Source organism: Epinephelus lanceolatus, chromosome 10, assembly GCF_041903045.1.
Source record: "Epinephelus lanceolatus isolate andai-2023 chromosome 10, ASM4190304v1, whole genome shotgun sequence".
Taxonomy (NCBI): Eukaryota; Metazoa; Chordata; class Actinopteri; order Perciformes; family Serranidae; genus Epinephelus; species Epinephelus lanceolatus.
Window position 1 is genome coordinate 10,956,507 of NC_135743.1, and position 27,182 is coordinate 10,983,688.

Sequence of the window (27,182 nt, forward strand, 5' to 3'; positions counted from 1 at the left end):
TGAATCATGACTTCTGATTGTATCATTATTCAAAATGTTCAAGATGATGATCATTTTTAACCCTGCATCTTTTTAATGAAAGCTGTTTTGTATGAAGTCAGACAGATGTGACATTACTCACTTTCTGGATCAGTGCAGGTCGGTGTTCATCTGAGTGTTGCTCTGAGGAGAAAAGTGGTAAAAGTCATCAGTGACTGATCAAACATCTGACAGTAAATTTGTTTTCAGGCCATTCTGCTTTGTAAAAATTTCAAAAAGGCAAAATTACACTTAAATCAGCTCAACAGTCATTTTTGCTTCCTCTCCCAAAATATTTTTCATATTTCACATTGGTCATAAAATATATATTATAAAATAGTGATTCTTATTTTCTCTACATCATGAATCTTATTATTAATAATTTAAAGTGCAACTTGCAGGTTAAATTTTTTAAAAAATATATACATAACATTGTCTGAAAATTACCATATGAGAAGTTAATTCAGAATTTATTATGGTTTACACGACATAAGGGCACAAATTCAGAGGAAAAAATGGCTCTTTTTAGCTCCTCTTCTAAAAACGCTTTTTTTTCAACATCGCCTGATACTATGTCACGAGAGGGACTCTGCGTCCTTGACCCTGCCTCTGTCTAGTGCGCAGTAGTAGGTGGTAGTGAGTCTGAGCGGTAGTAAACTTGTGAGTTAGTATTTTTTCGGTTGTTAACAGTGCATTTCACCATTTGTGATTATGCCGAATTATTGTGTTTGTGCAGGTTGCACAAACTCGAGTCTGTCAGGACGTCGAGTCCACCGTTTTCCGGACAGAAAAAGGAGTGGAGTTAGTTTTCGTGCCTGAGTGCGTTTTATGCAGGTGAAGAGGCGCGATTTCACGGCTTCATCTGTGACCAAAACGCGGTTGTGTGCAGCGCTCATTTTGGACAGGAGGATTATGTTCCTGGCGGAGCCCGCCCGCCCTCGCACATACCCCCGAGGCGCGGAGAGAGAGACCCGAGCCTCGGGGGTATGTGTATGGAAAGCCGAAAGGCTGTAAAAAGCGGAGACAGGTAGAAGACAGGTAGCGTTTAAATAGTGGCGATATATGGCACTTTCGGCTTTCCATATATGTGCGGGGCCACGAGCCTCCCGCCGCCCGCTCCCGTCTCAAACACGGAGGCCTGCCTCACCCATTGGTTCGACAGCCCATTGTTCCGACCATATTAAACCCACTGTTCCGAAGTCCGTTCCGAAATCATCATGATGCCCTGTGGTTAAGGTCTGGTTAGGTTTAGGCACAAAAACCACTTGGTTAGGGTCAGGGAAAGATCATGGTGTGGGTTAAAATGAAAAAGAAAGTGACAAACACATAAGCCGTGAGCCTGCTCCGCCTCAAGCCTTTCCCAGCTGACCCAGAGCCGGTCGCGGCGCACCATACGCCCGCCGCGAGCCGTTCAGCACCGCGGACAGTCGGACTAATGGGATGTCGAACCAATGGGCTGTCGGACCAATGACATGGACCCCCTCTCCGCGGAGCCCGCCCTCGCACATACCCCCGGGGCTCGAGTCTCCCTCTCGTGACGTAGTATCCGCGGAGAGGGAGGCCTCCGTGTTCGAGACGGGAGCGGGCGGCGTGAGGGTTGATGGGTAGTGTGAGGCATGTTATGTCTGGTCTGGGGGTCAGATTCTCCACCAGAGCCCAGAAGGCATCCACCTCCCTGTAGCACATACTCGCCACAGCTGAGGACATGGGCTGGCAGTTCCCACACAAGCACCCATCATACAAACAATTATGAGGAAATCTTCGTATCTCTCTTTCTCCCTCTCTCCCCTGCGGACATCAATAGGGGAGAGTGGGGTGAGATGTGCCAGTTTTTACTTGAGGTGACTTTAAAGAGAGGGCATGGCAGTAATGCCTCCAACTAAAATATCTACATATATTTCACGATGTGGGGCATCCCTGGCAACAACCACTTTGGATCTTAAATAAACTGTTTAAAAAATATGGCTTTCCAAAAAAAAGTGGTCTCGTGGCACAATTTGCCCCCAATGCGGGGTGAGTTGTGCCTTTGGAGAAAATACGTGGGGGTAAATTGCACCATTGATTATTGAAGTAAAACAGAACATTTTCATGTCATATACTGTAATGCTGTATCAAAGCAAGACAAATTCAATACCAAATTACTTATTAAAGCTTTTTTTAATAACATCAAAGGCCAGTTTTAGCAGTAGATAACATGTCTACATAATATTTATCATTTTCAGGATAAAATTAAGTTAAACCTGAACAAAATCAACTGCAATTCTCAGGACCAGCTACAACACAACATGCCACTTGTCAATGGTGCAATATTCTTCAACAAGGCCTATTTAAAATGTTAAGAACAAAATGAAATTAAAAATGAAGGCTCCAGGTCATAAATGTCAACTCCTGGCCAGTAGAGTGTGTGTGTGTGTGTGTGTGTGTGTGTGTGTGTGTGTGTGTGTGTGTGCGTGTGCCTTCTTCAACAAGGCCTATTTCCAGACCTTCCCCTGTTGCACCTCTCTCACTCACTACTCTGTCCAACTCCATAAGAGGGGTTGAACCCCTGTCTGTCTTCCTTTTGTCAAGGCGTGGCATTATGGCTTTTGGTCTAAAATCAAAAATGTCACATAATTTGCCACTGGCACAACTTAACCCAGGCCTTTTGGCACAAATCACCCCACCCCCACCATTTTAGCAAACTTGTATCATCCAGCAGTTTAGAGCTAACATCATGCTAACAGTATAGCCTCATATTGTAGCTTACTAAAGTACTAACTCATGTATGTAATGTTTTCAAACTTATCTATAATTGTTTAGACACAACAATCAATAAACCATGATCATAAAAAATTCACTTTGAAAGGCAAAAAACAGTTTTTTGGACTTAAATCTGCTTACCTCTTGTGCCATGTGCCTCTTTTCTCCACAGGCTGAGTAAAATAGATGCCTCCTCAAAAATATGAGGTCACATGACCAATTTCTTCTATATTTTTTGAGAAACACGGGCTGGCACAACTCTCCCACTGGCACAAATCACCCCACTCTCCCCTACACCGTAATGCGGAGTTATAACACGCATAGCAAGATACGTCTGATACAAGCTGATATTTGCGCATTAGTTTCTGTTATGGGTAAGTAGCATTAGTTATCTAATACTGGCAGAACTATTGGTAGCTTTGTCATAACCTAATACATGATGGCAAACTTAATGTTTTGATGTAAGCACAGCGTTAGACATCGTTAGCTGTCGTTAGCTAACGCTGGTCGCTCACCAAGACACCTGCCCAGTTCTCCACTGGTTCTCCTCACACCACAGCTCTATTTCTCTCCTGTGGCCGTTATTTCTCCTAACCCTGATCTGTTCCTGGTCTCTTGGACGCCTAGCAGGCTCATAATTATAAGCCTGTGGGCCATCGTATGCATATGAATGTACATTTTCAACCTCTTCAGTCTCAAAACTAGTACTGGGATCCATGTTTATTAATGATACACTCGATCAAACTCAGCCGGACTCCCTTACGCTACGTCACATCCGGTTAGTGGGTTTTTAGATGCGGAAGCAAAATTCTCTCACAAAAACGACCCAAAAGTCACTGTAGTGTGTATGTGTTTTTGTTTTTTGTTTTAATCGAGTTTCTACATCATTTTCCTACACATTTATTCACCATGGTCTCCAACCTGCAAGTTGGGCTTTAAAGAGAATAAAACATGGTTTATAGACACACAGGTTAAGGACCATTTTTTCTTCATTTTCTTACTTTTGGGTCGTTTGCTGCTGTGTGACAACCTCTGCACCAGATCAGTCCTCTTCATCTTCTTTAAAACCTCCTGAGTCGTCTCCAAAGACTGTTGGCCGTCAGTTAGCACCATTAAAAACACTGTGGCCTGCCGGTCTTCTATCTCCAGCAGAATGAATGGCATGTCTAAAAGGTGTCTGTAGAGGTCAGTCTGACTCAGAAGGGCCTCTTTGAACTCCCTGAGCTCCCCGTCACTCAAACCAGCCAGTGTTTCCAAAAGCAGCTCTATGACAGATGTCATCTGCTCCACCTGGTAAATTCAAAGGAAATGTTCATGAGGTAAAAGTGCAATTTGTCAGCTGATGATCATCCTACTACTGAGGATGATTACAGATTCTGTTCACATCTCATCAATGCCTGTGTTTTAGAAATGTGGAACTTATCACATAATGTCAGACAGAAGTGTCATTACTCACCTTCTGGATCAATGCAGGACAATGTTCATCCACACAGTGTTTCTCTGAGGACAAAGGAAATATGAATGAATGATTGATTTAACATTATAATTTATATCAGACACTGTCAGACTGTTATAATTCTATTATCAAGGATTTATATTAGAACTGGTTAAATGAACAAAAAAATCAACCTTAACAGTAACATCATAAAAATCAATGACGGTTTCACCTGACGTCTTCTTTGCTATTAAACTCTGTTAAAGATTCATACTCTGAAATGTAAATTAAAATAAATGCAGTGCTTAGAGGAAACATTATTTTTAGATTGTGAGAAATATATATTTTTTTTATATTTAATTCGTTTTTTTTTTATAGGACACATACCTCCTTCCATGGTACTCACACCAAAAGCTTCAGCCGATGATCCTGCAGCTGCAACACATTTAATGACAACTGTAATCATAATAATAAAGACACTGTGTGAAGCCTTTATGTGTTCTTGTCCTGAGTGGAATACTCAGTCCTCCTGAGAACAAAAAGCCTTTAATATTTCAGTTTCAGGTGTGTGGACTGAAGGCAGGAGAAAGCCATGGTTACAGAGATGACAGAGGGAATCAATGAGAAAACACTGTAATAATGTGTTTGACACAGATTGCCTGTCTGTCTCCACAGTGGAGTGTAGCATAAGTCAAATCAAAGCTTTACACAGAGACAACTCAACGAATTAATGTGAAATCATGGAGACAACATTTGTCCGATTCCTATCAGGCTAAATACAATACAAGACTGATAATGAGTTCAACATACACAAATGTAATGGATCAAAGATCATGTGGCCCAATCACAGAGAATGTTTTCAAAGAAAAACTTTTGAAAACACAACATTTATAAAAAAGGACCAAAATCAACAGATTCATTATTATTCATTTCTCAGAACATCTTTCCTTTAAAGGCAAAATCCAAGTAAATTTAGTTTGTTAAATGAGTCACTTAATTTCACAGAGTGAGAAGCATATTCCCATATTATTAAAATAACAGACACCTAACTCTGTGAAGCTGATATTCAGTTTGTAGTTGAGACTGTGTTTGAGAAGTGTTGTTTCAGCTCTTTGGTTGTTCTGGGGTCATGGCAGGCCTACATGTTTTTACTGCATTGCTTTAACTATAAACTGCTGATTTTGTAACAATACATATTTATTTGTTATTACATATAAAGTTACAGTTGTCTTCTTTATCTTACCTTTGTGTCCTGAGCTGGTCTCTGACAGCCTCTGCACCAGATCAGTCCTGTTCATGTCCATCAAAACCTCCTTGGTCACCTCCACAGACTGTTGACTGCATCTCTCCAACATCACATCCACCAGTCGGTTTACAGAGTGAATCCAATGCAGTTCTCTCCATGAGATGAGTTCAAGGCTCCTCTGGAAGAGCATGATCTGCAGCAAACACTTGAATTTCTTGAGCTCCACGTTACTCAAATCACGGAGTGTTTCCAAAAGCAGCTCTTTAAACACCCTCATTGTTGCCACCTGGAAAATTACAAGTTTATGTTCATAGTGAAAATATGTTTATTAAATTTATCTTATTGCACCTTATTGATGTCATTATTATTTTAGTCATTTGAATATTCTAATGTTTTCTACAAGATCATCTAGGCCACTGTAGACTAGTCCCTCCAACTAGACTTTAGTTGTGGTCAGTGAGTCAACAGATAGTTTATTTCATTGAGCTGACAGTTCCTTGGGAAGACTCAGTGGAAGAAGCCTATGAAAGAAAAAAGCTTAGATATGCAGACTTAGGAGCAGAAGCTGAGCAGCGAGGATGGAAGACTAGGATTTGTCCAGTGGAAATGGGGTGTAGGGGATTCATAGCAAGATCAACTGTCTCACTCCTGGGGGAACTCGGAGTGCGGGGACAGAGTTTGAGGAAGACAGTGAGGGAAATGTCAGATGAAGCAATTAAATGCAGCCAGTTTATCTATTACAGAAGAAATAATGTCAGCTGGGGGCCAGCAGGGGGAACTACTAAGCAGGGCACATAACTCCTTGAGATCAGGTGGAGAGATCCACTTCCTGTCAGGAGAAATCCAGGAAGAGGAAGTATTTAAGTGTGGGAGTGGCCTATTGGAATCCATTTTGTTTGAGGCCATGCGGCAAGGTGAGTGTGCTTGCTGATCCTGTAAGTCCAGTTAGCTCCTTTAACTTTAGCTTATATTGTAGTTATGCTATGTAGTGTGTGAAATAGAGTATGGTGAATGTGACAAGAAAGCTAGTATCAGCATTGCTTCTGCCTGGAGCTCGCATGTATGGAGCCTGGGTTTGGTTGAAGATGGCAGTGCTGTTTGGGCTGAGAAAGCCATGTGTAAGTAAGGAGGAAATCCAGGAAGAGGAAGGTTATTTAAGTGTGGGAGTGGCCTATTTGAATCCATTTTGTTTGAGACCATGCTGCAAAGTGAGTGTGTTTGCTGATCCTGTGAGTTCATTTATCTCCTTTAACTTTAGCTTACATTGTAGTTATGTTATGTAGCGTGTGAAATAGAGTATGGTGAATGTGCTAGTAAAGGTAGTATCAGCATTGCTTCTGCCTGGAGCTCGCATAAACCGAGCCTGGGTTTGGTTGAAGGTGGCAGTGCTGTTTGGGCTGAGATCACTGTCTAGCCTCCTGGAGGTGTCATTGTTGTGAGGGCTCGTCTTGGGGAGGTAGACTGTACAGCCTAACCCGGCGGGGGAGTGTGATAGCCTAACAAGGCTTCCTTCCCTGGGTCTACCTCCTCTGTGGTAGTATAGGTAAGGTAAAGGAGGTTGTTCGGTTAGTGTGGGGAGCAGTGAGACCTGGCATTAGGGGAGTGTCTCTGGGACGCCAGAGATCACTGTCTAGCCTCCTGGAGGTGTCGTGGGACCAACTAGACGAAACACCGGTGAAAGGAGGTTCCCACCCCATGACCCCAAAGACATGTTAGTTATCACTGCTCACTGGTCTGTATAGTTAAGCCTTGCCATAATAGCTTATCGTAGGGCTTAGGAGGTTATTCACTGAGTGCTGATCCTTTTTTTTTTTTTTTTTTTTTTTTTAGAGCACAAACTTCTTGTGTTTATTTGAATGGTCATACAAACCCCCTGATGTGAACATTAGATTTTGTTGATGAATTCATTGTATTTAATTCAAATCATGACTTTGGTTTAATTTATCATCATTAATGTTGATATGAATTTAAACCTGTCTCTTATTTAATAAAAGCTGTACTCTGCATAGTCACACAGATATGACATTGCTCACTTTGTGGATCAGTGCAGACAGGTGTTCATCCACTGAGTGTTTTTCTGAGGAGACAGAAAGGAAGTAAAAACACTGATCATCAGACAATACTGCTTTGTAGAAAAGAATAATTACAAAAAGGTCAACACAAAATTACACTTGAACTTTCAGATTATTTTTGAGACATTTTGCCCCCTTTCCTGAAATACGTTTCCATACTTCACATTAGACATAAAACACCAGATGATGTGTCTCTTCTCTACAGTATAAACCTTATTATTTATAATGTGAAGAGAAGAAAACAGCTTATAAACTTAGGAGACACATGTTAGGGACCAGTTTTATAATTTTAAAATGTTTTTGTCTTTATTGTCTTACTTTTGGTTCCTGAGCTGCTGTCTGACAAAATCTGCACCAGATCAGTCCTCTTCATCCTCTTTAAAACCTCGTGTGTTATCTCCACAGACTGTTGGCCATCAATCTGCACCATTAAAAACACTGTGGCCTGCATGTCTTCTATCTCCAGCAGTATGAATGGCATGCCTGAGAGGTCAGTCTGACTCAGGACCTTTTTGAACTCCCTGAGCTCCCCGTCCCTCAAACCAGCCAGTGTTTCCAAAAGCAGCTCTATGACAGACGTCATCGCCTCCACCTGGTAAATTCAGAGGAAACGTTCATGGGGTAAAAGTGCAATTTGTCAGCTGGGATGATTAAAATAATTTCTGTTCACATCTCATCAGCGTCCTGTTTTATAAATAAGGATGTGGTCAGAGTACATCGGTTATATCACACAAAGTAATGATCAAAGACCAGTTTTGTTTTTTATTTTTTTAATTGCTTGTGCATCATTAACATCAACATAAACAGGTTCATTGTATTTTATTTCATTGCCTGTGTTAAACTCTTTCAAACACTGATCTATAAAAACTGCAATGAGTCTCTTGATTTTAAAACAGAGCTGCAGAGTTTAACCAACCATCTTTTCTTCTCATATAGTAAAGTATAATAATTTTTTTGACTTTTGCCAATTTCTTTCCCTGTCAAAGTTAGAAAAACAAATCAAGAAGTGTGTGCTACATATATGTTCCACTAAAGGTAAATCTAACACAAATTATCAACATTATTGGTAAATAGTATTCATGCTGAAGACCTCATTGTAACCTCACCTCGCTTGTATCATCGATAATAATTTTTGAGGTGAGGATGATTTTTAGTCTTCATCTACAGAATAAAAGCTGCACTGTGTAAAGTCAGAGTGATGTGACATTACTCACCCTCTGGATCAGTGAAGGCTGCTGTTTCTCTGAGGAGAAAAGAAGTAGAAAAAGACCTATTAACTTTAACATCAGGCTTAATAAACATTTATGATCCAAATGATTTAATCCTAAAGTGACACTTAAACCTTTTTAACAGTGACATAATAATATGTCAAGTCAATACATCGAGTCAAAGTTTATTACAGCCCAATGTAGGCATGCCTCAAAGGGCCGTACAAACAATAACTTAAATTAAATTTCGATTTTATATCTAAAGTCCAGCGTCATAAAACATGATTTGCCTCAGAGGGCTTTACAACATATGACATCCCTCTGTCCTTGGACCATCACAGCAGATAGTGAAATATCCCTCCCCCCAAAAAAAACTTTTAACGGGGGAAAAAATGGTAGAAACCTCAGGAAGAGCAACTGGAGGGATCCCTCTTCCAGGACGGACAGACATGCATTAGATGTCGTGTGTACAGAACAAAATGCGAATGTGGTGGAACTAATAGATTTTTCAATAGTGTTGATCAGGGTTGCAGCGATATACTGCTTTCAAGGTATAAAGTCATATATAAGCTGACGGTTGTCAAACTGTGTACATTTGCTTATCTACAATATAAAATAAAATTCAAATGGATGTTGAATCTCCCCTTTATTTTAGTTATGTTCTAAGGAGAGACTTTTTACACATTCTTCCATTAACACAATGGTTTCAAGTTTCAATTATAGTAATAAAACCTTTGTTTAACCAACCAGAACCCTTCTGTTTTTATTCCATTAAGAGTCACTCTGACTGATAACAAGACAAATTCTTTAATACCATGATACCGTGAAACCGCAATATTCTCTGGTTATCGTAATGTGAAAATCTCACACTACTGAGTTGATTGGTTTTACATGTACATGTATTTGTTATTTCCATATACACAAACTTAAAAGATATGTTCCTATTTTTACATTTTTAAAAATAAAATGTAAAAACAATTACATTATATTAAAATATTATAAAAAAATAAAATAAATAAATGACTAAAATGACTGATATGTTGTGATGGACTCAGTGAGAAGACTGTGCACATAACACACCTACCTTCTGCCATTGTATTTTTATCAAATGCTGTTGTTGAGGATCAAGGAGCTGTAAAAAAAAAAAAATACATCTAAAAACTTTAGATAAGATAAAGACTTCAGAACAATGTGCAGTATTGTTCGTAGACAATATGCATACCTGTTTCATATACATCTCAATGATAAATAACATGGTGTCTCTCTTTAATGATCAGAGTAGGGCTGCAACTAATTATCATTTTCATTGTTGATTCATCTGTCAATTATTTTCACTATTAATTCATTAGTTGTTTGGTCTATAAAATGTCACAAAATGGTGAAAATGTCCAAGATGAAGTCCTCAAATGTCTTGTTTCGTCCAGAACTCAAAGATACTCAGTTTCCATTTCACATTTAAGAAGCTTTTTCCTTTAGAAAAATACTCAAAACCAGTTAATCAATAATCACATTAGTTGGCAACTAATTTAATGGATGACAACTAATCAATTAACTGATTAATTGTTGCAGCTCTAGATCAGAGCACCAAGAATGCAAGACAAAATAAATAGAACAGAAATAACAACAGATATACAACAATATAAGGCTCAGTTAAAGGTATAATACGCAGGAATTGTCAGTTACTCTTTGAAACAGTATCACCACTGAAAGTGAAGGCCAACCCCAGAGTCACTCTTGTTCACTATCTTTGTGTTTTAATGGTGCTGTGTCCACGAGCAAAAAACAAAAAAATAGACTAATACTAAAGTTTTGTATAAAAAGTACATTTCTCACACATGAACAATAGCAGGTATATTATGGGTCCCAGATATAGTTTGATTTACTGAGCAAATTAATCTGTACAGGGTTGTAGTGAGGTAAAAGGTAAAACATTGGCTTTCAAAATACAGTGAAGTAAAATAATTTAGTAGAATAACTTGGAAATACTCAAGTAAAGTAGAAATACCTCAAGTACAGTAGCCTAACATGGGTGTGTCTGTGTGTGTGTGTGTGTGTGTGTGTGTGTGTATGTGTGTGTGTGTGTGTGTGTGTGTGTGTGTAAAAACTCAGTAGGGATGGGAATTGATAGGATTTTATTGATATCAATGCCATTATTTATTCTGCTTATCGATCCGATTCTTTATCGATTCCCTTATCGATTCCTCCCGTGAATTAATGATATCACCTCCTGTTGTTTGTAACCCAAGACATCTGCTTTCGTAACGTTTTATTATGAACCTTAAAGCCATGGTCTAGTTTAGAAAGACAATGAGAAAGATTTGAAAAAAAGCATGCATATATCTGGGCGTTGAATACAGGAGGTTTCAGTTCCCCTAATCTATCAAGTACATACTTCATTGATAACAATGGTTGTCAGTTGGTGTGACGTCTTGTCTCACTGTCCTCCGGGTGACCTTGTCCTTGTCCTGTCTCTGACCCTCTGTTTCTCTCATTTCCTCTTATATATGTTATGATAGACTTCCTTTTGCTCTTAACCACCTGCTGATCTTGCAGTTGCTATAGCATTAAACAGGAACCTCCAGCACTTGCACAACACAATGGCATGTTTACATCTTGTGATCATAATTTTTATAACATTACCATCCTTGGTGTTCCCATGAAATCCGACAACAGGAGCAGGGACGCGCCGAAGTTCCACAGCAGCTAACCAAGTGGTTTTTGTGCCTAAACCTAACCAGACCTTAACCACAGGGCATCATGATGATTTCGGAACGGACTTCGGAACAATGGGTTTAATATGGTCGGAACAATGGGATGTCGAACCAATGGGCTGTCGGACCAATGGGCAGTTCCCCCGCTGTCTACCTGGAGCGGGGATGCGCCGAAGTTCCACAGTGGGCTAGCAGCTCCAGTGAGGCTAACAACAACAGCGTCCTGCCGCGGTCTACCTGGAGCGGGGATGCGCGAGGCTCCACAGCGGGCTAGTAGCTCCAGTGAGGCTAACAACAACAGCGTCCTGCCGCCGTCTACCTGGAGCGGGGATGCGCAAGGCTCCACAGTGGGCTAGTAGCTCCAGTCAGTGGCGAATCCAGGACATTTTTACTGGGGTGGCCAAGATGGGACACAAAGCTAGTGTGGGGTGGCCATGGCATAGCGAAGTATAATGCCACGTACGCAGCCAACCCCGGTTCGAATCCTGGCCAGAGGATCTTTGCTGCATGTCACATCCCCTCTCTCTCCCGTGATTTCCTGTCTCGTAACTGTCAAATAAAGGTGTCTATGCAGGTAAAAAAATATTTGAAAAAAAAAATAGTCTTTTTTTTTTTTCCATTTCCACCTATCACAGTCCTCAGGAATCTCTGGTTATTTTAACATGTCAATTTTTAATCAGTAATTATGTTCAGGATAGGGTACAAATTTTCTAAGAGCCATTTCCTTATAGTGGATTAAAGTCCTCATCTCTTCACAAGTTAGATTAGGGTAGCAATATTCAACTGCTCTTAACTCATCCTATAGAATAACATTAATCAGTCATCAGCTCATCATCTGTGTCACCTGTATTGTTACCTGTGTTTGCTCTACTAATTGAGGCGCCATCTTGTGGTTACATAAAAACACAGCAATCCAGGCAACAGAACAAACCAAAAAATTCAAATCAAAGCTTAATACTTAAAGATAGGCCTTGTTAAAAAGTTTATCTGTAAGCAAAAGATAAAATAAGCTTGTAAGGAAAAAAGGAATATTTGTTGTTCTTTACATGCTTAGTTCATGGTATTATTTAGCTTAGATATAATTTGTTGGAGATACTGGAATTTGATTTTTTTGGTTTTTTCTTTGCCAGGTGTGTTTTTATTTAACCACAAGATGGGGCCTAAATTAGTAAAGCAAACATAGGTAACAATACAGGTGACACAGGTGAAGGCCTGATGACTGAATAATGTCATTATATAGGATGCCTTATGATGTACGAAAAGGGGTCTGCCCATTTTTCCAACATCCCATTGTTCCGACCATATTAAACCCATTGTTCTGAAGTCCCGTTGTTCCGAAATCATCATGATGCCATGTGGTTAAGGACTGGTTAGGTTTAGGCACAAAAACCACTTGGTTAGGGTCAGGAGAAGATCATGGTGTGGGTTAAAATGAAAAAGAAAGTGGCAAACACATAAGCCGTGAGCCTGCTTCGCCTCAAGCCTTTCCCAGCTGACCCAGAGCCCTTTGCGGCGCACCATCAAGGCAGAAATACGCCCGCCAGGAGCCATTGAGCACCACGGAGAGCTCCCCACACAACCCGGACCCCAGAGTTAATAACAGGAGGTTATGGTGTTTCATTCTCTCCTCTCTATGACACTTGTATCTCGATCAGTAGCCTGCTTTTGTTGCGTTGCTGATCCTCTATGGTACACAAATACAGTAATAATCACATATCGGAACAACGGGACGTCGGACTAATGAGAGGTCGGAACAATGAGAGGTCGAAACAATGCTATGGCACCATATGAAAATGTGCAAAAAGTGGTTTTCAACCCAGACAGTATTCATGTCCAGGGCCCTGATGAAGGCATCAATTGAAACGTTGGCTTTGATTCAGCGTGCCGTTTTTATGCAGCAGTTCTGCAGTTGACGTTGTCACTGTGACCGTCCTCCTGTTTCATTAGCAGCAGCAGCAGCAGCAGCAGCAGCAGATGCGGCGTGCTCATCTCATGGCTGATGGCTCACTTATCAGACCTGCATGGCCATTGGCCAAACGTCCGCTGAGCAGAAATCAGCTCTTACAACCTCAGTACGACCATTACTGTGTTAGTTAAAAATGTAAAACTGGCACTAAATCAGCTGATTACCTGTCATCATTGATTGGCAGCATTTCTCTTGTTTCTTTTGTTGACGGACTTGACCAACTACCTGTCAGATCTGGGGTGGCCACAGGGGTGGCCAATGAGTTTTCAGGGGTGGCCCTGGCCACCCCAGGCCACCCCTCAAAATCGCCATTGGCTCCAACACGTCTGCAGCACGAGTCCCGTAGCAGACCCCCCCCCCCCCCCCGGTTAATCAATTACAGTGGCTCCACCAGGGGGCAGCGGCAACCCCCGTCTGTCTCGCGACAACTCTCTATTTTACGCGGCTCTTCTATTTTTGTCGCGCAACACTCCCCTACGCGAAAAAACTACATGAAATAGTGTGCTAAATGAGCACGTGTTTTTAAATGAATAAACCATTATCAGAGGTGATATGTGATGATTTTTTTTCATGCATTTACCCATGTTTATCCGTGACACTGTGTAAATGTCCGTGGCGGACATTTGAAAGCGAGTAGATGACAAACAGTACAGTAAACTTGTAGATAACTCAAATATATGTAATAACTTAGGTGAAAAATGCTTTAACATTTCATGGCTCAGCAAACGGTAAACAACCCCGCTGGCTTCTCTACGTGTCGCTTCTGTACGCAGTCAGTGGAGCCCAAATGAATACGCCACGACGCTACGCTGATGTGATGTTTACGTTTGCAGCCGGTGGAACCCGGCCGTAACAACAACAGCGTCCTGCCGCCGTGTACCTGGAGCGTGGATGCGCGAGGCTCCACAGTGGGCTAGCAGCTCCAGGGAGGCTAACAACAGCGTGAAGTGAAGCCACGGCTTTGACCGCTTCTGTCTCTCCGCCATTACGTCTTCTTTGTTGTTGAACGTGATGCTGACTGACGAGCATAGATTCGGCGTAATGAAAAGAATCGATAAGGGAATCGTTAAGCATAAAGGCTAATGATGTCGATGAATTGAACCAGTTGGAACCGGTTCTTAACAGCTGTTTCTTATATTCTAGTTTCTGTTTTAATAAACTGTCTTGTCAAAGCACTTTAGCAACTTCAGCTAGCAACCTGTTGTTCACATACTGACGTTAGAAAAGTGTTCGTTATTGTATCATTAGCTTTAAGTTAACCGTTTTTACACACTAATGGAGCTCAAGTTAAAACCATGAAAGTGAAAGTAAGAGTTAAAGTAAGTTTTACAAACCGTTTTAAAACAGCTCGTAGCTTCAGCTGTCAGAGATAAAGTCCGTCCAGTTGTTATGACAGCGGTAAATCATGTCTGGTTGAGTTGACAGGACTTGGGGTCGAAGTGTCTCCCGAGTTCCGCCCGTTGGAGAGCCGTTTCCCGTGGTGTCCTCCTCTCCGTCTCCTCGGCGGTTGGGCTCAGTGCTGCCAGACGGACGACAGAGGGCGGTAACACAACACAACTGCAGAGACACGCGACGACAAGAAGAAGAAGAAGAAGAAGAAGAAGATCCAGGGTGTCAACAACACACAGGTGATGGGCATGTACTGAGATCTGTGGCAGTAAAACCATTATCTTGTTAGCTTCAGCTTTGTCATGGACCCCTTATGATACTGCTACACAACTGTATGATCTTAACCTTCATGTTTTTTAAAACACCATAAAAAAACTCAGCATTTTTTAATTGTAGAGGCTCTTTGTAGTTAGCTACCAGTGGATGGATTGCAGAGTTTGTGTTCCTTAAAAGTACTGAAAAATATGTTGTTTTAATAAATGTTTCGAAAGGCAGTTCGAGTTTAGGCACACAAAATTCACGAGAACCTACCACTGACAGCCAACACAGGAGAGGTCAGTTTTATCATTAAAATAAAACTAAAATAAAATAAATGTTAGCTCATCAACAAAGTAATCTGCTGCAGGGTCATGTCCAGACTCCAGCTCCTATCATAAACTCAGGACAAAATCATCCGCAATTTAATGATAAATGTTTCCCACCAAATTGTTTTATTGAATTTCTTTCTCAATGTTCATGTCTAATTATAACAAAATCCAAAATGCTCAAAAATATTTTCGGCCTACAAGTTTCTTCTCTTATGGTGTTTCTTTGGTGTTGGCCTAGCTGTAGATAAGGGACGCACAATATAAGGTGTCTGTTAGTAATGAACCTACAGAGAATTATGACCTGAATCTGCAGCTCTCTTTATCTTTACAGAGCTTTACAGTGAGCTTCAGCTCATTGTTTGGCTGTCCAGCCCACAATTTTACTGTTTTGCTTTACTGTCTTTGCTCTAATGACGTGTTTTCCTCTAAAAACTCACAGTTCACTACCTGCTCAGCAGCAATCAGCAGAATGACAGTTAGGGACAAGCTGTTGCACATAGTGGAGCGTTAAGCAGCTAAAGGGACAGATATTTCCCTCAGCAGCTGGTAGAGACCAAAAGCAGCTTAACTGAGTTAATATTTGACTCACATTTATCAGGTGGACACAAACACGACTCCAAATGAATGATAATTTCATTCATTCATTTTCCGTAACTGCTTATCCTGTTAGGGGTTGCGGGGGGAGCCTATCCCAGCTGACATTGGGCGAGAGGCAGGGTACACCCTGGACAGGTCACCAGACTATCACAAGGCTGACACATAGAGACAGACAACCATTCACACTCACATTCACACCTACAGGCAATTTACAGTCACCAATTAACCTGCATATCTTTGGACTGTGGGAGGAAGCTGGAGTACCTGGAGAAAACATGCAAACTCGCACAGAAGGCCCCCCCCACCCCATCCCGGGTTATTGCAGGTTTAAGCACATTGGTTAAAACTGTTTCTATATTGGCTGATATAAATTAAGACTGTGAGTATAGTGAGCAATAAATTACATGAGATAAGAATAAAGTCATATCAAGACATTTTATTTATTGAAAAGCAACAAATGCCAGACAAATAGACAATCTGTAAACATGTTTTTAGAAAGTGCACAGTCACGATAGTGTCTTTGCATATGTCGTAATACATTGGTGCGCTGTCCAGATGGAGAGCAGCTGGAGGCAAAGTCTACCAACACTTGGATGCTTTCATCGGCTCACAGAGTAACATGAGCAACATTAAGAGGTCTGACAGACTGTGTCCACGCCGGGCAAATTGGTCAAATTGTTAGAAAATCACTTTTCTTAATTTTGTATGGATCACATCCACCATGAGTCGTGATTGTAAACAAGGTATTATATTTGTGTAGAATCAAAATAAGAGATATAAAAGGGTCAGCTCCACAGTCTGACGGCAGGAATGTAACACAATATAACTGTTTGTGTTCTGTGTGCAGACCATAGTGGCGTAGATGAGTGCAGAGTTAAAACCTGAGTGTACATTTACATTTAAAAAATATACATAAAATTATTTTAAAATATCAAAAATATATGTCTTTTTCCAACATAATATACAGTATTTGAGCAGCCATATTGGATTCATTTTATATTATCAAAGAATGAAAAAAAAAACATGCTAAAGAAAAAAAGAGAGGATTAGATGGATATGGCACCAGGATGAATATTTTTTACAAATGCAGGCTATAAAATGGTTTTGTTCTATTTTGCTCAGTTAGCCAGTGTGTTTGGTCACAAGAGCAAATTTACCCTGATCACAGTATTTATGACGCCTTCCTCTTGAGATCAGCAACAAGATACGTCTCCTTCTCCTCAAGGATTTTGTAGAAGATGTCTTTGCCGTCATGTCCTGCAGCTTTCAGGGCACCGCTATAGAGTTTCCTCATCTTCTCCTGAGTGGTTGGGATGGCACTGATTGTATCATAATCTTCTTGTTGGATTACCTTTTCACTCAGGAGATTATCCAAGATTGGTTTTATATTGCTCACTCTCTCAATCAGAGCACACTGGTGTTTATCCACAAAGTGCTCCCCTGAGGGCAGAAAAATCTGTTTAGGTAGTATCTGGTGACATAAGTTCCTTTACAATTTAAAAAAAAGAGAGGGTTAATTGCAAAGTGACACTCAAACCTTTTGAATACTGCAAACACCTGTAGAGCTTAAATGAATTGTTGCTGTTGAACAGCCTAACATTCACAATTTTATTGGTTTGATTTCAAGTTATAGTTTTGGTCGCGCAAATTCAAACTCCTTTTGAGGAGTATAAATATTTTATTGCTCAGGTAACATAAACAAGTTCATGCTTGGCAGGATGTTGTTTTGTCACAGTCAGGTAAGAAATCAAGAGGCAGAAAAGGCTTAAACTTGATTAATATTGTTGCTGTGTAATGAATTCAGGGATTATGGCTCCTTTTATAATTTGCCACAACAATGTTCAGATATTGGAAATGCAGTGGGGATCATTCAGCTTGTTTATATGCACTTAAGTAACCAAGTTACTGTGAATCAGATGGCACTATTTGAGCCAGTTGAAAATTTTACATTTGCGCAAGAATTTGCGTGACACACAAGCCTATCCTGACAGATTCTCCTGACATTACCAAGCATCAGAAATGAAGGTTAAACTCATTGTTGCTGTCTGCAACTCACCGTCAGTACTGTATTCTGAGAATATGCATTTGTGAGTACTGTTAGCGATTTTGTTGAGTTGATTATTAGCAAAATGCTTTGAGTAATTTAAGTTGGTCATTGGAAAAACAGTGGGAGGAGTGAAGCAGTAATGTGCTGCCGTGGACAATATGAAAAATACAACTGAAAAAGTTGGTACACTCTGTAAAATGTAATGAAAACAGGATGCAATCATTTGTGAATCTTTTGTGACCTAAATTCAATTGAATACATAACAGAGACAAGATGATAAATGTTCAAACTGATAAACTGTATTTTAAATAAACACTTCTTCTGACTTTGATGCAACGCAATGTGAAAATGTGCAATGCAAAAATTCACTTAGTTTTCACTGTGAACACATCACAGCACAACAGACAGACAGACGAAACAGTAAAATCTAAAGAGCAACTCTTCTAAATACAAATCATTTGAAATATTTTACCTGGTAAAGGACCAGTGCTGCTTTGGTAGTCATCTGTAAAAATAATGCAGAGATAAGGAAATATGAATATGGAGCTGATTTACTGCCTTTTATCCAACAATAGATGTCTGCTTCAATAATGATATTCAATAAAATTCAAATGGTACTCAGTGTATTTAAATTCTTGTGGTATTATTTAAAACTGACCTTTTCTAATTGCACAGGTCCACACTGGTTGATGATCATTTTCTTGTTCAAGCTGGAGCATGAAGACTTTGTCTGGATTTTCAATGAACACTTCAAAGAAGTTTGGGTTTCTGCTTTTATATCTGAGCTTTAGTGTCTGTAACAAATAAAGGGGGAGTGGGGCTTAGACTTTAAGCGCCAGAAAATTCCAACTGTGACACTTCATAGGTTTTAGACTGAGGTGGTATTGTGATTTAAATCAAAGACATGTACAGTCAGGAACAAAAAAAATATCTGATGTATCTTGCCAATTACTTGTAGAATGCTGTTATAAGTAAATGTATGAATAAAAATCTCTAATTTCCTTTTTGAAAAAAGGTTTTTAGAGAAACAACAGGTTTGTACCACAATTTGTAAATCAAATCATATTTTGTGGTATGAATATTGCTATTACAGGAACAAATCAAGCATGTCTTAAAACAATACTTGCACATGCCCATATGTATATTGTAAGTGTTATTAGTCTTTGCAATAGTTTTTTCTGTCCATACTGGCCACAAAGAAATCTTTCACAAAAGTCATTTCAATGCAAGTGATTGAAGAGAAATTCCACACTCCTCGTTCTGTGTAAAAATGCATTGTGAAGTTCAGCTGAAGCTAATATACCTATTATAATATAATAGGTACACAAATCAAGTGGGTATCTCTTCAAAGTTAGTCTTTTTTGTGACAGTTCTCTTATGATGGTAAGGACTCAAAGGCAGGTGAGGTGAAAAGGCAGTGAGGAAACGTATCTAAAGAGATTAGGTAAAAGACACAAACTGGATACAGGCTGGGGCAAAAACAGGCAGGCAGTGTAAAGAGCTGGAAGGCTAAGGTGAGAACACTATAGACGATGTATCAAAAGGGAATGTGAGCTTGTATGTACTGTACATGCACTGAGAGGCTGACTGGAAGTTGAGGGGTGGGTGTGAGGACAGGAGAGAAACAAGAACCGGTTTCTCAAAGACAGACTGTGGCAATGGTTTAGATCTATCTAATAGTAAGATTTCAGATAGACATTTAAAATAAAGAAGAACTTTTTTTGCCATGAATACTGGTTAAATTAAGACTTATTTCAAACTTAAAAACATGGCTAACCGAGCAAATGTGTCAAACCCCTCAGTTCCGGTTGGGATGAGCGTCAGCATGGTTCTCTGCCTGAAACAGTGGATTGTTCTGTCTGGTTTTGGACTGAGTTGCTGCCCCAAGTGAAGGGGATAAAATGTCTCAGGGTCTTGTTCATAAGTGGGTAAAACAGCATGAGATCGACAGGCGGATTGGTGCATTATCAGCAGTGATGCCGGAACTTTTGAATCTAAAATCTGTAAAACTGACCTCAGGTGACAGGGGAAAGGCTGGACAGGGTGAGGGCTACTGCCGGTCAGCTGAGGAATGGCAGGGTCTGGCATGAGAAAAATTAGTGCGGGAAAAACATCATGCATGAGATGAAAAATGTTTTAAAAATCAGTTATACAGTGGTGGAAAAAAGTTTTCGGACACCCCATGCATTTGTGAAATATTGCATTAAGAATCACTCTTAAGTCTTCAAGTGCAATTTCTTTTAGTATAGTCACAGCCAAAATACTAAATAAATCCTAAAAAAGCCATTAAAAACTTAAAATTGATTGGTTCCATAAAAATACATAAGAAATTTTGAGTATTGGGTCATTTTGGGACCAGTGATGAAGGTCGTTCTTTTTATTAAAAGACACAATTTTTGTTGCCAAGCTTCGTGTCTACATAAAGCCAGCACATTTGAAAGTTCTTCAGACACAAAAATGGCTAAAACAAGGAACCTAACGCAGGAAACACGCCTGAAGATAAAGATTCTCAGCCAGGAAGGGTACAGCTGCCACCAGATAGCCAGGAAGTGCAGATGCAGTCTTTCAGCAGTTGGATACACTCTGCAGAAATACACATGAACCAACAGCTTGGAAGACAAACCAAGATCTGTGCGTCCAAGGGTTTCTTCAGCAAGAAATGACCGCATCCTGATCCGCATGTGCAGGCAAAACCGCCGAATGACATCACAGGAGCTTCAGCAGCAGTGGTCAAACCAAACTGGTGTCCAGTGTTCCACCCGCACTGTACGTGGCCGACTTTTAGATCATGGCTTAAGGTCCTACAAGGCTATCAAGAAGCCCCTGATCAATGAGAGACAGAGGTTAGCCTGGCGTCGTTGGGCCCAGGCACACAAGAACTGGACAGCCAGGAATTGGAAGAAGATTTTGTGGTCAGATGAGTCCAGTTTCCAGCTTTATCTTCCTCCTACTAATGTGAGGGTACGCAGAAGGCCAGGCGAAGCATTATCTCCAGCATGTACAGTACCTACTGTCAAGCATGGTGGAGGCAGTATCATGGTTTGGGGATGCATGAGTGCTGCTGGTGTTGGTCTTCTCACTGTCTGTGATAGCACATTGAACTCTACCAAGTATTGTACCATTCTCGAAACCCACATGCTCCCTTCTGCGCGTGCACTGTTCCGTCGAGGTAAAAACTGGATGTTTCAACAAGATAATGCCCCTTGCCACACATCCAAGGCCAGTAGAACTTGGCTGCAGGAGCACAGTATCCAGGTCTTAGAGTGGCCAGCTCAATCCCCGGACATGAGCCCCATTGAAAATCTGTGGTGGATTATCAAAAGGTCTGTTTCAAAGCATAAACCAAAGAATTTAGAAGAATTAAAAGCAGTAATTCAAGAAGAATGATTAGAAGATTACCCCTCAACAGTGTGAAAGGCTCGTGGGGAACATACCAGCCAGGATTAGAGCTCTACTACGTGCCAATGGCAGGACTACTAAATATTAATTTGATGATGTGATGGTTTATTTATTTTTTGTTCAGTTTTGAACACATTCTCTGTTATTTGTTGACTTTGATACCGACAATGTTGAGAACTGACATATTGAAACTGTCAAGAATTTAGTTTTGTTAGTTTTTCTTGTAAACAATAAACAAAAAAATATAATTTGTATTTGTTTGTATCTGTCTAATGCAGCCACACCTTTTGAAACACAAAAAAGATTTTTCCACAAATATTTCATGATAATATTTGAGATTGTGTAAAATTTTAAGGGTGTCCGAAAACTTTTTTCCACCACTGTATTTCTGCAGACAGTGTTTCCTTGCTGAGCTCAGTGGAGGGATAGCAACAGATAGACGGATTCTAGTACTAAACAGACTGTCACTTTGGCTGAACTTTTGCAAATTTTTTGCACTGAAAGAAAACCATGGATTATTTCCCCCATCACTTACATTTAAATTAGCTAAGGAAGGATCTCTCTGTATCCAGTATGGATGGACAGGAGGAACAATTACATCTGAGTGTGTTAGTATTGTTTCAAGCTATACTCGAAAATATGTAAACCTATCCTTTAAGAACCTCAGCTACGATGAGGCTTTGGCAGTGCATCTATGTCAATAACACATGGGAAAATAAAGCCACATGTTGAACATTGAGAAAAACACTTTTGTTATTGTTACAGTGTAAGAAACATTGATTAAAAAGACATTTTGGAAATGAATTGTGAAATGGAGGTGAGTGGAACAGTAGATATCCTTGAGGTTGGACAGATCTTGAGCTCTCTTTCGCCCCTTTTACACTGTTGTGCTGTCTCGCGATTCTGTTTAAAAGGTCTCATCACAGAATGGGGGGACAGAGTTGTCTCGCCTCTAAGGTGGCATCAGAGATAGCAACAGAGCCAAAATGAGGTCTGTATAAATGGGACAGACAGCAGGATGGGATCATGGGCAGGATGAGTGTGACGTTTTGACACGGTGTTAAGTGCGTGGGAGATTTAAAAAGTAGCTGCTAGAAGTTAGCAACTAACTGAAAAAAAGTGGACCAAAATGTATGTAAACTGGGAAAACAATTAGGTCTAGGAGCTCCTTACCCTCCAAGCAGTAGACACATAACAGGTACGGCAAATGATGTCAATACATTTCTCATGTGTCACACTAGAGGTTGATGCTGATGCGTTACATACCTCCAGGGTTGGGTAGTTACGTGTTACAAGTAACACACACGAGTATAGAAGTTTTTCTTTTAATTCACTACATTTGCCATTTTTACCTTCATCAAAACAAGTCTGTTCTTAATTCCATCTAGTGTAGGAGGAGAGCACACAAGGAACACCTTAAATGCAAACCAGGAAGCCCACCTGGCTGACTCCCTGCCTGAACTAAAGCATTGTGGATTTTTCAAATATGTATTTTCAATTTCTTTTTTTAAAGTACTGAAGTGGAGATTTTCAGTACCCTACCGATCACTTCATGCCATGCTTGTCATGCCTCTTTTGCTTGCACAATGCCTGCATGCTATCTGAAATCTACACACTAGAGTGGCATGATGCCGTTGCCATTAAGTTCTGTGTAAAAATGCTAAGGTGGCATAAAGAAGGAACTTTGTAGCGGCCAAAAAGCACAATCTTTGTATATAAAAAGCTTTTAAGACTTAATTGCTTTCTGGAAAACACAACTTGTGAATAGTGTCACACAGTTTGTTTATGAGTAATAAGAGAGTGGTTTTTACAAACCTTTTTTAAAATGTTTTAGGACATGTTGATGTGACCAGAGACCAGAGACCAGAATCAAAACTTGTAATAAAGTTGGAACATGTTATAATGAATTCTTTAAAAAACAAAAAAACAAAAAACAAAACAACAACACAAAAATAGAGTGGTTATTTTCAAACGGTTTAAAACATACTTTAGGATAAATGTCTGCACCGTCCAAATCTGCTGTTAGGATGAAACGATCTTGCATTTTCAGGGACCTCTCTGGATGTGGCTTTCGGATAATTTTGTATCCATAGGATAATTCCCTCTTGTCCATTTCCTGTAAAAACACAAAAAGCCTCTCAACACAACGTTACTACAAGGTTGATGCAGAAAACATTGTGATCAGTATTGTTTGTTAATCAAGTTATTGACTGTGCCATTCTGTGTCTTTTTATAATTCGTATTGATGACAGTAAGTTATGAAATAACCTCTTGTAGACCCGGATCACATGGGATCAGATAAACATGGAGAGTGAGGAATGCTGTGTTGGTCTTGTATATCAGCACATTACAGTGTATTTTCACAGGTACACCGACTTTCATCAGGACCGCTCTTGGAGAGAAAACTGGTTCAGACAGCTTGACATGGGACGATGTGACCTCAGACACTTTTTCCACAGCATCTCCACAGTCATCTATGTGTAGGACTGCAAACTTGTCTAATATTGTTGGATTGTCATCTGCACAAAACAAAAGCACAGTAAGTGAAAAGGATTGCATCAGTTTTTGTAAACATGCTGTCAGAAATAAATAAAAAAGTTAGCATTTTATTTTATTATTTTCTACATGTCCACTTACCTATGGCAATCCAGTGTGGCAGGTACACTACATCTAACTTCCCAGCAGTGACTGTGATGTCCATCAGGGGACCTGCAGGCATGTACTTCATGCTTTCTATCCTTTCCATAGGTCCTTCCCAAGAGTAAAACTGGTACTTAAAGCTGACCTTTTCCTTACAGACCCAGCGCATACCAGAGACACTGCATTCAAAGTTTCCTGCTCCAGACTGTAGGCTAAAATGTGAATGAAAAGAAAACGAGTTTGTGTCTATGCACAAAAATCCTGTATTAGGGTCACAAAGGAATAAATGTAAAATTCTAAACATATTAGCCTTCAGTTTATTTGGTGTTAACTCTATTGCCACTATATTTGTTATACTGCATTAGTATAACCGGTAACAGCACAGAGAAAGATTTCAGATTCCCTTCTGTGAAAACATCCTAAGAACCAAGCTTGAGGGTTTGCTTTAGTTCCAGTTCTCTGTGACCATAGACTGTAAAGATAATGTATATAGCCACCGTGATGTTACTCATTGCTGTGTGGACTATTCTGAATTCTTGAATTTGAAATTTTGGCCATCCCTCCAGGATTTTTGGCACCACAAGTGACTGAATTTGGATGAGAGGATGGAACTGTGGAATAACAAGAGGTGGATCAGAATGAGAGCCTGAGGACACTATCCACAGGCAGCCTGTCACTCACAGCAGCCTCGCCCTTAATCATGCCTTAATTATAAACCATACATTTTTTTAAAGGGCCGTGTTGTTTAAAAACTCATCAAAACATTTTTGTACCAGGCTGTAAACATGTTTATTTCTGCTAATAAGTTGGGCATTTTAACATGGGGGTCTATGAGGATGAACTCCCCTTTGGAGCCAGTCTCAAGTGGCCATTTGAGGACCTGCAGTTTTTGGCACATCTGTGTTAATCTCTATAAACAAATTCTGCGTGTGTAGGGATCAGTGTTTGTGGGTTTATCATATGTAACACAATAAACACACACTGAAATCAACACAACAAATGGAGTGACGTGTGAATAAGTCACTATGATGGACACAAATTAATACATTGGAACCGGGGGACCCGCTTGCTGGTTTCTGGTGTGCTGGTCAGCTACAACAGCACTGGAGAGAGAGTTATGCACAAGAACAGGATGGTGTGCAGTCGTAGCTCCACCATTGTAGAGGATGTGAATGGAAAAACATCGAACATACTTATGCACATTGGATGGCATCACCCGGATGTGTCGATCACCTGGATGAGGAAAAAACAAACCGATGGCCAGTTCCTCATCCGCGCTGCTTTCAAGCAGCCTTAGGACACAGAAGGAGAACAACCCAGATGTGCCAGTCATTGAACCCTTCTATAATGTAGTCTGTAAGACATGACAAAACACAATAACCTTCGGGGGATACTTTTTGTGGTGGTGCACTGGTGAAAGTGGAGCTATGTGGATCAGTATGAAAAAAGAAAACAATGGACAGTTTATTTTGGATGGTGACACATTACCTGATAATGTAAATGTAATGATATTACCTGAAATCCTGTTGGTGACGTGTTGTATTACTTTGTTACTGCAAAAATGTAATATAGTACTGCAACACATTACTTTTGTAATGCATTACTTTTGTAACATGTTACCCACAACAATGGTTAACAGTTTGTGGGGAGTGGTGAAACGCACTGGCTGAAATGTAATCTCTGATCCAATCAGCTATCTCCTGACAACAAGTTAGCTTTGTATTATCCTTTTAAAAATGATCTGCATTCATATGCAGATATAGAGATTAGTTGAAATGACGGGCACACAGAGGAAGTCTTGGTTTGGATATCAGCTTGCTATACTGGATAATAGGAGTGGGGGTAAATCCATACAGCAGAGTATCGTGATATTTTTGTGTGGCAATGTTGTATCATCACACAGTATCAGTTTTTTTTTATAATATGTATTATTAATTTTAAAATATAAATCAGCTTTTGGTAGTCTACTAGAATAATATGATCATTGTTTTTTCAGTCCACTAGATACATTTTGCTGCAAAAAAAAAATGGCTGAAGTGAGATGAACAGACTGAAAACTTTTTCTTATTAGATAAAACGGATGTTGACAAACTTTGTTTTTGGGGACATAATTTATAAATCACGATATATTTTATCACAACACTCAGCATATGGCAACATACTTAATATGGCATTAATATTGTATGGTGACTTAAGTTACATGATAATATCATATCATGGATCTTCTGGTGATTCCCACCCCTACTGGATAATCCCAAAATATGGGCTAGTCTGGTTTCTGACATTGTTTCGCTGTAAGCTTCATTTTTCAGCCCCAAACGTTGATGCTTAGCTGTGATGGAACATTTAGGATCTTATATTTACCTGTAAGTTGAAGCCTTGTTTGCATCTGTACTGTTCACTTCAGGTTCAACTTTAGTCCAGTCACTGGAGTCCTGCTGCAGAGGACAGTCATTTTTACAAAGACGTGAAGATGAGTTTTAGTAACTTCACATCAACTGATAACAAATAAACTCAACAGAGGAATAGCTGCTGAAATGCAGTAGCTAATGGGGATCATAATAAACTAAACTAAACAAATGAATGGATGTAAGGAATTACCATAATGCTTCCACAACCCTCAAGCTCCAAGCTTCTTGAAGGCCCTTGTAAAGACACAGAGGATCAAAAATATATGTTGATACATTAAATCACATAACATTGCATGTGTTTTGCATCATATGCTAGATAGTGCTGCTCAAACATGAGAGCAATATGTAACAGTAGGTTAGGATTGTAATGTAAAGTGTACAGTAATGGGTGTTGATGTTGTGGTCATGCTATATTCAGTGTGTTTACATGCGCTGTGGTAACCAGGTTACTGTTAAACTGTGTATACATGCAGCAGGTCAGTAATCATCAGATTTCTCCCCTCCTCCAACATTATTTTGGAATGATGGCTTTCTTTATTATTATTTAGATAATTTTCTTTGCATTTTTTGCCTTTATTGGACAAATCTGGGACAGTGAGAGAGGGGATGACAGGACATAAAAGTCCAACAGCTGGAATCAAACTGTGGATGTTGTGGTTATGTTGCATGCTGTAACCATCTGGCCATCAAGATGCTCCAGACTGACAGCCTCACAGC

General features: G+C 40.0%; 1 protein-coding gene across 14 annotated transcripts in view; it reads right to left on the reverse strand.

The window, feature by feature from the left end:
- LOC117265274 (uncharacterized) overlaps positions 1-27,182 on the reverse strand; it is a 67,967-nt gene that overhangs the window by 19,040 nt on the left and 21,745 nt on the right. For 2 of the 14 annotated variants that reach the window (XR_013492170.1, XM_078171467.1), the window contains exons 10-16: positions 7,829-8,102; positions 7,472-7,515; positions 5,436-5,724; positions 4,580-4,627; positions 4,214-4,257; positions 3,759-4,047; positions 122-162 (exon numbers count right to left, since the gene is read on the reverse strand). The exons of 1 other annotated variant lie outside the window; for it this stretch is intronic. Coding sequence is in view for 12 of the 13 variants with exons in the window: in XM_078171467.1 (XP_078027593.1) it covers positions 122-162; positions 3,759-4,047; positions 4,214-4,257; positions 4,580-4,627; positions 5,436-5,724; positions 7,472-7,515; positions 7,829-8,102 (1,029 nt within the window). In the remaining variant the exon portion in view is untranslated. Of the gene's footprint in view, positions 1-121; positions 163-3,758; positions 4,048-4,213; positions 4,258-4,579; positions 4,628-5,435; positions 5,725-7,471; positions 7,516-7,828; positions 8,103-16,384; positions 17,409-18,487; positions 18,521-18,673; positions 18,810-20,029; positions 20,097-23,401; positions 23,531-23,682; positions 23,934-24,051; positions 24,267-25,247; positions 25,347-26,418; positions 26,493-26,655; positions 26,700-27,182 lie in introns of those variants that run through there. 11 more of the 14 variants (XM_078171476.1, XM_078171469.1, XM_078171477.1 and 8 more) reach the window with 8 other exon arrangements.